Source organism: Vicugna pacos, chromosome 11, assembly GCF_048564905.1.
Source record: "Vicugna pacos chromosome 11, VicPac4, whole genome shotgun sequence".
NCBI lineage: Eukaryota > Metazoa > Chordata > Mammalia > Artiodactyla > Camelidae > Vicugna > Vicugna pacos.
The window spans coordinates 50,353,328-50,365,940 of record NC_132997.1 but is presented as its reverse complement, the minus strand read 5'-3'; the positions used below and the strand labels follow the sequence as shown (position 1 = coordinate 50,365,940).

Here is a 12,613-nt window from a genome sequence, read left to right as displayed (position 1 = left end):
TGTCTGTGGCAGCTCCAACCCTGCCAGGCTGGCCCTCAGCCCTGTGGTCCCCCTAGTGGCTCTGGCCCACAGCTTCTCACAAGTTCTTGGATGTCCACAGTCACTCAGGTGACACACACCTCCACCTTTGGCTGCATCTACTCTGTCTCTGTCTTGGTGGAAGTTGAAGTTTAACATGGTTTGTTCCTGGGAGAGGAAGCTAGAGCCCCGGGCTGTGAGGGGCTTGGGGAGGAATGATGGCCCCAGGCTGCACAGGAGAGCCTCCCTCAGCTAGGCCTCCAACCATTTCCTTGTCCTCTCATTCCTCCTCTTCTTCCTTCCCTCACTGGTTCGTCCAACAGCCTCTGGGTATTTACTCTCCTATCTGATACTAAGCTCAAGATATTGGGGGGCCCTGGTCTTTCCCAAGCCAGCTCTGGATGTCCCCATGTGAAATAAGACCTCGCCTGGACAAGCCACTGGATGGACTCCTGCGTCCTCCAAGCAAAGATCATCTGCGAGCTTGTGTGCCCCTTCTCCCTGTCCTGCCCTCTGTCTCCACTCTAGGGGACCCAGAGACAACCCGCAGAAACCCTCCCAAGGTCTCCCCTCCCAGGTGTTTGGTGATACGGCACGGTTGGGACAGCCCCCCAGCCCAAGGCTGCGGCTTTTGAGTCAGTTCAGAATTTTCCCACAATGGGCTTCACTGCCCCCATCTCTGCCCAGGGAGCCTCCTCCATCTCAGCTCTTCGCCTTTGTCAGCCCAGGCAGCTCCTCCTCCTGCCTGGTGGAAAGGCTGTGCACAGGGAGGGCCTGCCACAGCTGAGGCCCCAATCCCTGCTGTGTTCCTGGCCCTGAGCAAGTGAGGGGAGTGGAGCTTTGCTGCCTGATGCAACGTCTGGCAGCGCCCATCCCTTATCAGGGCTCCATGCACAGCAGACTCTGGGACCCTGGCTCCCGCGGGGGAGGCAGGAGTGGGCTGCAGTCCATCTGCGGCCTCAGTGGAAGGCCTGGGGAAGCCAGGGGCCTGCCTGGGAGCCATCCAAGAAGAAAACTGTTCTCTCATGTGGGCGCTTTGCCAGGTCACGAGGGAGGCTTGAGCAGAAAGGTCCCCGAGCGGAGAGCAAGGTGGGGAAGCCATGCCTAGAATTTAGAGCCTCAGATCACAGCCTGCTTCCTTTCCAATGCTCCCTTGCTAGACTGCCTGGGATGCCTTCGCTGCTTTCTGCCCTCCCCATTATAAGCACAGAGCTGTAGAGGCTTGAACTGAAAGCCACAGGCCTAGTTTCTCTATCCTCAAAACAGCATCCCAGATTGATATTAATTCAAGAGATCAATGTATGTGAAGCCCCACGCGTGAAGTTTTGCCCATGGTACACACTCGTAGCACACACTTATAGTATATACCTACAGTATACACTCAACACATGCTTGTAGTACACGCTCAGGGCAAATGCTCAGCACACTCTCAGCACAGGGTCACGGCGCACATGTGTGGTTCACTCAGGGAACCACGGCTTTTTCTTCTTTCTCTTTATATTGTCCATCAACTTAGAACAATTAAGCATCTCACACTGGGCTAAATGTTTTGGAAAAGGCATTCATCTCTTCCTTCTACAAGTATTCTGGGGCACCCACTCTGCCTGGTACGCGTGGAGCAGGGCACTGAGGTTCTGGGGGCAAAAAGAACAAAGGTTTATCCAGTGTCACAGATGTCACAGGGGTTTCATTCAGAGGGGGTTTTCACCCTTGTTTCTTCCTTTTAGAGCAACACTGGGAAGGTTCTCAGAACCCTGTATTTGTGGCGGTCAGGGGGCTGGGACAGTGACTCAAAAATAGAAACAGTGCTGGAAGGGAGGGGAGAGGAAGGTTCAGAAGCTTTGTCATCGTCACAACCAAACTTCTAAATCTTATCAAAGATACTAGACCCTGCAGAGAGAGGACAACGAAGATAACTCCCCCTGCCCCACAACTGCCTTTTCTCCCTCTCCCATGCACCAGATACTGCTCTTCACAGCAACTTCATGCAGTAGGAACTGCCCTTTCCATGTCACCAGTGAAGAAACTGAGGCCCAGAGAAGCTAAGTCACTTATGCAATGTTACACAGCATGGTAGACATGCAGGAGGACTAGAGCCCAGGACTTCTGGTCCCAGCTCCTTCTGCTTCCCTCACATCATCAAAGCAGGCAACTCTCAGCTGACCCAAGAGGGCAGAAAGCCAAGATTTCAGCCCTTTGTGGTCAGAAGACTCAGTATTGGGTCTCACCCAATACTCCCAGCAGACAGGCAGCCTCGCACCCCCACCCCCAACAGGCTAACCTGGCTGCATAGGGAACGTAGCTCTGCCCAGGATTCTGCAAACTCATGCTGACAGCCTACCAGGCACCAGCTTCAATGGGTTGACTTACCAGTGATTTGCTGGGCAGCAGGTATGTGGCGGGTCCCGTTTTAGATGCTGGTCTTCACTTCCAAGAGCTTGCAGTCTGGGAACGAGAGATAAACAGACCATTAGCTGGAAAGTCCTACCATATGTGCTACAGTGTGTGTGTGCCAGGGAGCAGTCACTGTGAAGCATCAAGGGGCCTGAATGACCTGGATCAGGGAGGGGGGATCAGGCTGCTGCTGGAGGACCCGTGTGCAAATTATTTAACCTCTCACAATCCCAGTTTCCTCATCTGTAAAATGAGATGGGCTCTTGTGAGGATTTGATGAGGAAATGCAAATCCAGTGCTTAGTATGGCATCAGACACAGAGCAGTAATTTTATAAATTTCACTAGATTTCATCTACCCATATCCTTCAAGTTGGCTCTTTCAACCAGAGTGTAAGCCCCCTGAAGGCATGGGCTGGGTCTGCTTGTTCACTGCTGTATTCCCATTGCCAACACTGGCACATAGTAGGTGCTCAGGAAATATTTGTTTAATGAGTGCATGGGAAATGACTGGCCCAGAAGAATTTGGAAGAGCCAAGAATATTCCAGTTGACCTTGAACTGGCCTTGCAGCTCTCTTCCCTCCTGACTCCTCTCCACCTACTCACACTCATGAAGCACCCCAGCACTCTGCCAGAAGAGCTGCCCACTGCCCTACCACCACTCTGTCCTGCACAGCTGGGACCTCCACTCCAGCTGCCAGGGTACACATCTGCCTTCTCACAAGTAGAACCCTGGCCTCCCGGCTTTCCCTAGAGGATAGATTTTCTGGCTGTCCCTGAAGACATTTCCATTGTGTAACAAAGGTGCAGCCCTGGGACCCTCCTTCCTGCCCTCCCAGTCCCCTGTCAACATCAGCTTAGAAGAAATCAATCTTTCCCAGAAAGAAGGATGGTCCTGGATGCCCTGCATGAGATCACAATAAGATTTTTCCATACTGGGAGCAGACTGTCTCCCATGGTTGAGGGTCCTTATGGAGATAAGGATAGACTTTTGGAAGAGGGGGTTGTGCTGGAATTTGGGGCTTGTGGTACAGGGCAGGTATGTACGATGGTGAGGATAAATGAAAGAAATGGTGATTCAGGTTCCAATGGGCAATAGTGAATTTGCTCCAGCTTTTAAAAATATAGACACCTTCCTCAGAGAGTCATTTATTCCTTTAACTATTTTGTCATTTAGCAGTCATGCATGAGTGTCTCCTGTGTGCCTGGCCGAGTGCTAAGGGATTATGAGGGTCCCGGACAAACTCCCTGTCCTCCATGAAGGGATGATCAGCATCAAACAAGTCATTACAAGTGGTTCTGCTTTATGACAAAGTCTCAGGTGCTAGTAAGAGTCTTTGTAGTGTGGTGGGGCTGAGGGAGCCCTAACCTATCCCTGGGGAAGCTGCCTCACAAAACTGAGACCTCAAGGCCGAGGCCACGAGGAGGATTTTGTTAGAAATCATGTGCTACAGTGAAAACCTTTAATTAATTTTAAAAAATGTACACACCCACATGGTAAAAATTCTAACGGTACACAATGTTACATAGAAAACTTAAGATTCACCCCAGCCTTCACTCCTGACCTACCTGTCCCTCTGTTACAAGGCCATGTTTACCTAGCATTTATATTTTTCTCTCCCTTAATTTTTTTTTTCAAATGGGAGCATACTACATCAGAGATACTCAACCTGGGATGACTTTGCATCTCCCCGCTGCTCAGGGTCCATCTGACAATGCCTAGAAACATTTCTGATTGTCACATCTGAGCAGAGAGGATGATACCATTATCTAATGTGTAGGGGCCAAATCATGTGCTAGGGGCCAAGGATGCTGTTAAACATCCTACAATGCATAGGACAGCCCCCACAACAAAGAATTATCTGATCCAAAATAGTAGTGCTAAGATTAAGAAAACCTATCCTATATAAACACACTATATCTGCATCTTGCTTATATATTTATATATTATTATAGATATAAAATTTTAATATACATAGTAGATTGTTCACATTAGCATTTGTAGATCCACCTCATTATTCTTTATGGCCTCATAATAATCCATTGCATGGATGCGCCATCATTTTTTTAAGTGTTTGCAGTCTTTCGCTATTGCAAACATGCATACTGCAAGGAGGATTCTTTTCCATATACTTACCATTGAGTCATGTATGAGGTCAAAGGATAAAGTGATGGAGGTGACAGGGGTGAATCAGAAGGCTCATTGCATTTTAAATGACCTGATTTCAACTCTCTGGGGCATAGTCCATTGGGAGAGTAGGTCTGGGTGCTAAGCAGGCCTTGGGGTTCCCAAAAGTCTGGTGGAAGAGCTCCTCTTTGTTCTCATCTACAGACAAGGGTGTTCTGACTGCCCATCTCTCCACAGGACCAGGTGTCCCCCACCTGAACGACAAGCCAGGTCCTGAGTGATGCCCCCGAGCTGAGTGCCCACGACCTCACCCTTCCCCATGGAGAAAGGACTCACTATGCCCCAGGACTGCCGACACTTTCTGCACAGCCTGAGAATGAGGAGCAAATACGCCCTTTTCCTGGCTTTTGTGGTGGTGGTTTTTGTCTTCATTGAAAAGGAAAATAAAATCATATCAAGGTGAGGGATGCAAGCACAAGTCTTCCTTATCAAGGTGGGGGGGTAGGGGCAGAGAGGTAGTTATAGGGCTCTCATATGTATATGGGAGTCTGTATGTATATGGACCTACAAAGGCAATCCTTCAACCAGCAACTACCAGGCCCATAGGCAGTAAGTCATGCCCACATCCTCATGACTGCACAGTAGTGAGACAGGCTCTGGATTCAAGCAGCCTGGGTTGGAATCCTGATTCTGGCCCTTCCCAACTGTGAGAGCTTAAGACAAATTATTTCACTTTTCTGTCTTAAATTCCTCTTCTGTAAACTGTGGGGAATGATTGGGCTTGCCTTGATGTGAAGATTAAATGAGAAAATGTAAAAGCATTTAGCCCAGTGCTTGGCATGTAACTGGAGTCCAATACTTGCTGGCCATGGTTATTATTTTTAGTTAACTTCCTGGCCTAGAATGATGCCTCACATTAACAGCACATCCCTCATATGAATCTGAAGTCATGGATGAGGGTGAGGCAGGGTCCTGGTACAGACCTGGTGGATAGAGCTGCCATGTGCAATTGCCCAGGTTGTGTATTGTTCAATTCCAAGGGTGTGCACTCACATGGGCTATGCTGGGAATACTGCCACCTAGAGTTGGCAGTGTACCACTGTATGCAGTGGCCCTGCTAGTGGGCCTGAGCACAACCTCTGCAAGAAAGCATCAACCAAGATGGGTAGGTTAGGAACTGGGCTGCCCAGTAGGCATTATATGAGTGCCCTGCCTGGGTGTCTCAGCATGGACTGTTGCAGTTTGTGCCAACTGGGTCCTATTGCAAGTCCCTGCAACTCTCCACCTGAGGATATTCTCTCCACCCGCACACTGGCAAGCCAGAAGTCCTGGGGAATAAATGCCTCTGAAAGCAGCCCTCAGGCAAGGTCAGCTGGGAGCTTCATACCTCTTGGGTGAGAGAATCCTGAGGTGTGTTCTGCCTACCCCGTAGCAGAGCCATTTGCCCCAGGGGTAGCCTGCTCACCCTTAGGGACTTCCTTTCCTCCCTGCCTCACATCCCTACCCTGCTAGCAGTTCTTCCTGTGATCGTGTCCCAGGTAAACTACTTACACTCAAATCCTTGTCTCAAAGTCAGCTTCCGGGTGATCAGCCAGGGTTGCGCCTTCTGGTGGCACAGGGGATGGAGTCCCCGGTCAGTCACTGATCCCTTTGTCTTCACAGGGTTTCAGACAAGCTGAAGCAAATTCCCCAATCTCTGGTAGATGCCAACAGCACCGATCCAGCCCTGGTCTTGGCTGAGAACGCATCTCTCTTGTCCCTGAGTGAGCTGGATTCAGCCTTCACGCAACTACAGAGCCGCCTTCGAAACCTAAGTTTGCAGTTGGGCGTGGAGCCAGCAGAGCAGGGTGGGGAGGAGGAGGCGGAGCAGGAGGAGCCCCGCCCACCCGCCGAGGCCCCGCCCAGACGCCACGTGCTCCTCATGGCCACTACCCGCACCGGCTCCTCGTTTGTAGGCGAATTCTTCAACCAGCAAGGCAACATCTTCTACCTCTTCGAGCCGCTGTGGCACATCGAGCGCACGGTGTCCTTCGAGCAGGGCGGCGCCAATGCCGCGGGCTCAGCTCTGGTCTACCGAGACGTGCTCAAGCAGCTCTTCCTGTGCGACCTGTACATCCTGGAGCATTTCATCACCCCGCTGCCCGAGGACCACGTGACCCAGTTCGTGTTCCGCCGGGGTTCCAGCCGCTCCCTCTGCGAGGACCCCGTCTGCACGCCCGTCGTCAAGAAGGTCTTCGAGAAGTACCCCTGCAAGAACCGCCGCTGCGGCCCCCTTAACATGACGCTGGCTGCCGAGGCCTGCCACCGCAAGGAGCACATGGCGGTCAAGGCCGTACGCATCCGGCAGCTGGAGTTCCTGCAGCCGCTGGCCGAGGACCCCCGGCTTGACTTGCGCGTCATCCAGCTGGTGCGTGACCCCCGCGCCGTGCTGGCCTCCCGCATGGTGGCCTTCGCCGACAAGTACGAGACCTGGAAGAAGTGGCTGGCCAAGGGACAGGACCAGCTGCGGGAGGAGGAAGTTCAGCGGCTGAGGGGCAACTGTGAGAGCATCCGCTTATCGGCCGAACTGGGCCTGAGGCAGCCGGCCTGGCTGCGGGGCCGCTACATGCTGGTGCGCTACGAGGACGTGGCCCTGAGGCCGCTGCAGAAGGCCCAGGAGATGTACCGCTTTGCCGGCATCCCCCTGACCCCGCAAGTAGAGGACTGGATCCAGAAGAACACGCAGGCGGCCCATGACGGCATCTACTCCACGCAGAAGAACTCCTCGGAGCAGTTTGAGAAATGGCGCTTCAGCATGCCGTTCAAGCTGGCGCAGGTGGTGCAGGCCGCCTGCGGCCCCGCCATGCACCTCTTCGGCTACAGACAGGTGCAGGATGCCGCCTCGCTCTCCAACCGCTCCGTCAGCCTGCTGGAGGAGCGCGGCACCTTCTGGGTCACGTAGGGAGCCCAGAGAGGCGAGCACCCCTCCTGATGAAAGTCCCACCCTGCCTGCCTCACCCAGGCGAGCGGGGAGCCAGCCGGCAGCAGCGCCCGCAATGGGCGGGCAGGAAGCCGCGCAGGAAGCCGCGCAGGAAGCAGGCAGCACTTCCGCCGTAACGCCCGCCCATCCCCCCGTAGAAAAGTAGGCCCCCAATCAGGTCGCTTCCCCGCCGCAGCTGTGGGCCTGGGGTTTCTGGCTGAGAACGGAACAGTGGCCGGTCCCTTTGAGGGCCGTCAAACCCAGACCTAAGGGGCTGTGGTCTCCTGAGCAGGCCCAGCCAGGCCTGGGCCTATTGACAAGCCTTTCTCACTCGCTCCCTCTCTCTCATATACACACACACATACACACACAGAAACATACGTGAAACACACATAGATGCCTAAAGACCCTGTGGGCCAAAGTCCACACATAATTGAAAACCAGAAGGGGTTCTGAGCACTGGCTAGTTGCAATTAGACCCCCTGCTGTACACAGTGTCAACCTTTCAGTTTCTGAATTTCTCCACGATCCAGTGTGGCATCTGGGTGGGTCCCTGGGAGGAGAGAAATCAGCTTTGTATAAGAGCTACAAAACACACGCAGATAAAGACAAATACCTACACTCACACCATATACACAGACAGAAAAACATCCTAATAACACAAATGTACACACACATACATACACAGAAAATCTTCCCTGTTGCTTTGTGCCCGCAGTGTTTATCTGTATCATACAACTAAAGAGGAGCCTTTAATTACATTTTTAGAATGATTTGAAGGTGAGGGAAGGAAATACAATCAGGGGCCATAACCCTGTTCCGCATCCACGTTTGAGGCTGAACGGTGGATACAGAACTGCCAAGTCCATGGCCTCTGCCTGCCTTAGATTCTCGTGGCTACCTCCTCTGATCCATTCATGTCCTTACTGCTAGCAGGCAGCATGTTTTGAAATGGCGTGGCCAACCCTCACGTGACTGCAGCCCAAAGGCCTCATCCCAGCTCAGCTGGCTTCCCAAGAGCAGGTCCATATTTGAAGGCTGCCTCAGGCCTGACTGGCAGAAGTATCTGTGGTCCCTGGAGGCAAAAGGCAGCTCACGAGTCCTGCCATTTCCAGCTAGGCCTCTGTGGGGCAGGGCCCAGAAGGAAGTACAGAGTGCTGCTCTTTGAGGGGAGAAGTCACATCAGGATACCCCCTCCCCTGAGAAGACAGGGGACAGAGGTCAGCCACGTGGTTGGTCGCCATGGTTATGTGGTTAGTGTCTGAATTCCTCCTTTCAGGCTCTGGGAAGAGCATTGCTCAACGTGGGATGGGCTGAATGTTTTATCTGTTTCTTTTTTTTTTAAGTTATTTATGGTTTGGTGTCTTATTTCATGGCTGTGTTTTCAGGTTTGTTCCTACAGAATTGCTGCTTGGAAGCAGTCTGGGCTTGAGGAGCTGGGGGGGCTGGGAAGACCAGTTGGGAGCACTCTGACTCCTGCTGGAGGGTGAGGAAGAGGAGCCTTCCCCTAAAAAGAGCAGAACCTAGGTAGCCACATGGCAGCCCACAATGCCCCACAGGCTTTTCTGTTTGAACCCATGTGGAACAAATCTCAGAAACCATGAGGGTTCTTTGCTGAGTGTCCAGAGGCAGCATAAATTAGTAGTCCTTACCCCCTTCCTGAGAAAAGGCCAGGTTTGAAAATCTCTCCTGGGTCCTAACATATTTTCTGAGGGGTCAAGGGCCTATGACCAAGGAGCAAATGCCCCCAAAGTGGAAGCCTTTCCCCACTCCCACCCCAAACTAGGGAGTGGAACTCAGTACCACCTCAGAACTTTCAGGAAGCTGCAATGGCTCACTAAGGGCTGTTTCTGATTTCCTGGACAATCTCTCTGTCAGATCTGTCCCATTGTCAAACCCAGAGGGCTGGGTTTTATTTGGAGTATTACGGACAGCAGGGAAATACAGGATCTGGGTCCAGCTGGTATTGCCATGCCGAAGGGAGGGTGTGTCCTGGCAGGAAGCCAGCCTTTGAAAAGGTGAGGATGGTAACCATCCTGTGGGATCTGTTACAATCAGTGTATTTGAGCTGCTAGGTCTCCATCACCATGGACTCAGCCAATCAAGGATGTCTTTAGGTTTTCTAATCCAAGAATAAATTGTGCAGGGAACTGGCTCTAATTTGGGGTGCAAAGGGACTCCAGCTCTGAAAACTTGATCCTGGAGCAGAGTGAGGCCAGGATGTTACTGGCAGGCCCAGAACTGCTGGCCATTCTGTCCCAGCCCCTTCCCTGCTCCCTCCACTGTTCCCCACCGGGGGGTGTGTGGGTAGGGGCAGGCACCTCTATCCAGAGCCCTTCCTGGGGCTCTCCTGGTGTGGACAGCAGACTTCTTCCTTCCTTCCTATATGCCTCTGGGCCTCCGCCCCGAGCTCTGAGGACTATGCCGAGAATGGACCTTTGGGACTTCTCAGGATATTGACAATTTGTACACTGCAGGTTGACTTAACTTATTTATTTTGTGTAAAGGAAGAGACAAAAAGTATTTTATTATTTGCAGGGACTCAAAGCTGTACCCAAATCAAGAAAGACAAAATAATAATAATAGAAACTGTTCACTTCATACATACGAGGACACTCCAAGACGATTCAGAATACACGAGAGGACAAAACTGAGAGCGTGGGAATCACGATGGCAGCTGGGTATTTTTTAGCTCGATTTCCTCTTGTTAATTTGAAGATGTGACAGTCAGGCCCTTTCTGCTGTATTACCTTTGCCCAGGTGTCTGAAATAGGACACAACTCAAGTGAGTGTTGCCTGGGGCCCAGCAATGCCCTGGGAACCCTCAGGGTTTAAGGACAGGGTGGGGTGACTACTGACTCCACACTCTGTACTGGGACCTGCTTGGAGTCATGCCTGAGGGGTTTTCAGCTGGGAGCTGGGCTGGGAAGGTGGTCCAGCCAGGAACTGGTACCTCCTGTCCCAGCGAGACCAGCCTGGTTTCTTTGCTCTCACTTGCTCCCCCAGGAGCCTTGCCCTCCTCAGCACCCACCTGCCTGGAGACAGAGGGAGCAGTCGAGGCCTCACCTCTGCCAGCCGCCAGCTTCCCCAGAACAAGAGGCCCATTCAGCAATGAGCGTTTACTCATTTTCTTTTTCTTCATGAAGACCTCTTTAGCCTGGCCTATATAAATAGTTCAGAACATTCCAGGCCTTGGTGAGACAGGGCAGTGTCCAACACCCTCAGGCAGTCGCCACTGCTGCCCATTCCTGGCTTCTCCTCTGGGCCTTGTTTGTAAACAAGTGGATGAGGACATGGGGGGAGGGGTCTTTGGGAGCAGGATTTTGGGGGGTCAGAATTCCTGAGACCCACGGGAAGGGAAAAATCAGCAGCAGATGTGCAGGTCTCTGTAGCGCGGCCCCTGCAGGTTATCACCGAGTTATTACTAAGGTTGAAAGACAGGAGCAAGTTCTAGTCTTTCGTCCCTTGATGCGATGCACTCACTTGAAAATAAGTAACTAAATAAACAGAGAAAATGTTGGTCTGCCAGTACCCTCAGCCTGGGAGCTATGCCAGAGGGCTGGCCAAACCCCTAAGGGCAGAGGGCCCACCCAACCCGTTACAGTGGCATCGGACCCTTCCACCTCTGCTCTCTGTCCAGCAGGAGGTCAGGGGCTCCCTGTCCCAGAAGATGTATGCTTGGCTTAGACAGCAGACAGGAGATGTAAGCATCAGATGGTCTGGTCCTGACCCTGCAGGTCTCTTCCAGCCCTGGGTGATCCTGTCTCACACTAGGCCCTATTTTAACTGACTGTAGGGCCTGTCCCTTGATAGGCCCTGGATTATGAAGGACAGAGGCAGAAGAGTGGATGGCTGTGTCCCGAAGGCAGTCTCTCCTCACTCCCATCCCCAAAGGTTGAGAGCAAAGGTGAGTTCCTGACAGAGCAGGGGTTGGGGGGACAGATACCTACAGAAGCCAAGTGGGTCCTGTCAATCTACACAAACTGAAATGAGCATCCTCTGAAATCCAGAGTTGGTGGGTAGTAGGTGAAGATCCTACGACGTTCAGGGGGAGGGAGAAAACCCTCTGAATGCAGCCACATATGGCCTTTCAACTGCCCATGGTTTCAGGAAGAGTGGAAGCTGCCCTTTACCTCAAAAGGATGAAGTAGGATTGGCAACTGCAGATGTCTTAAGAGCTTCAAGATCCTTTGATCTTGTGACCTTTGTCATTCCATACTGTGCATGGAGGACTACTTAGTTATGTTTCCAAGGTTACCATGGTGCCATCTTCAGGCCCTAGCTCATATTGTAGACCATATTTTAATTGTATTTATTTGTCAGATAAAATGATCCATGTACCCTGTTTCCTCTAACATTGGTCTTGAACTGGGTGCCCCCCTAAAGCCTCCATTTCATCTGTACATTCTAGGCCAAGTCTGCCTGGCTCCCCTGCTCTCTCTTGGCTCCTGCAAACTCTTTTTGCCAAGACCTCGACCCTATGTCATGTTTCATGGCCACATAGTACCGACACCCCCTCCATGACCATACATAGCCATGGTATGTACATATGTGTCCACACGTGTGTATGTGTAGCATGTAGCTCAATCTGCTCGGCCATGTTGCTCCCAGCCCCCTTGCCATCAATGTCCTTGCCATGGTGTCCTTGCCATGATGTCCTTGCCATGGCTACAATCTCCTGGAAACACAGGGGCTGCCCTTTGGCGAGCTGTTGGCCACCGCCAGTCAGGATCTGCTTTGCAGAACAGAATGTGAACCCATCACCTGATGGCTTACTTGACTTATTTAATTAAAAGTGAAAACATGCAATGAGAAAAATCTGAAATGTGTCTCTGCCTTCTTTTTTGTGTTTATTCCCAGCAGCAATTGGGTTGTAAAAATTAACAGGAAAATTTGTATGTCAATTGTATCTCAATAAAGCTGGGGAGGAAATAGAAAAAAAAATAAACAGGAAAAAAAATTAGCAGCAGTAGGAAAGGGGTAACCTCCAGCATGAAGGTCAGAGAAATCCCTGGCCACTCCCGAGGAATGGAAGGCCCAGGGAGATATGGATAAGTGCCAGGGGTATGATGAATATTCCTTATGTTACCAGGATGGCAGAGCTGGTGATTAGTG

The 12,613-nt window shown here is 51.7% G+C and overlaps 1 protein-coding gene across 2 annotated transcripts in view; it reads left to right on the top strand.

Annotated features, from left to right (window-relative positions):
• CHST3 (carbohydrate sulfotransferase 3) overlaps positions 1-12,323 on the top strand; it is a 34,756-nt gene extending 22,433 nt beyond the window's left edge. For both annotated transcript variants that reach the window (XM_006212865.4, XM_031682270.2), the window contains exons 2-3: positions 4,777-4,998; positions 6,202-12,323. In XM_006212865.4, coding sequence (XP_006212927.2) covers positions 4,859-4,998; positions 6,202-7,480 — 1,419 coding nt within the window. In that variant the 5' untranslated portion in view covers positions 4,777-4,858 and the 3' untranslated portion in view covers positions 7,481-12,323. The remainder of the gene's footprint in view (positions 1-4,776; positions 4,999-6,201) is intronic.
• The last annotated feature ends 290 nt before the right edge of the window (positions 12,324-12,613 follow it).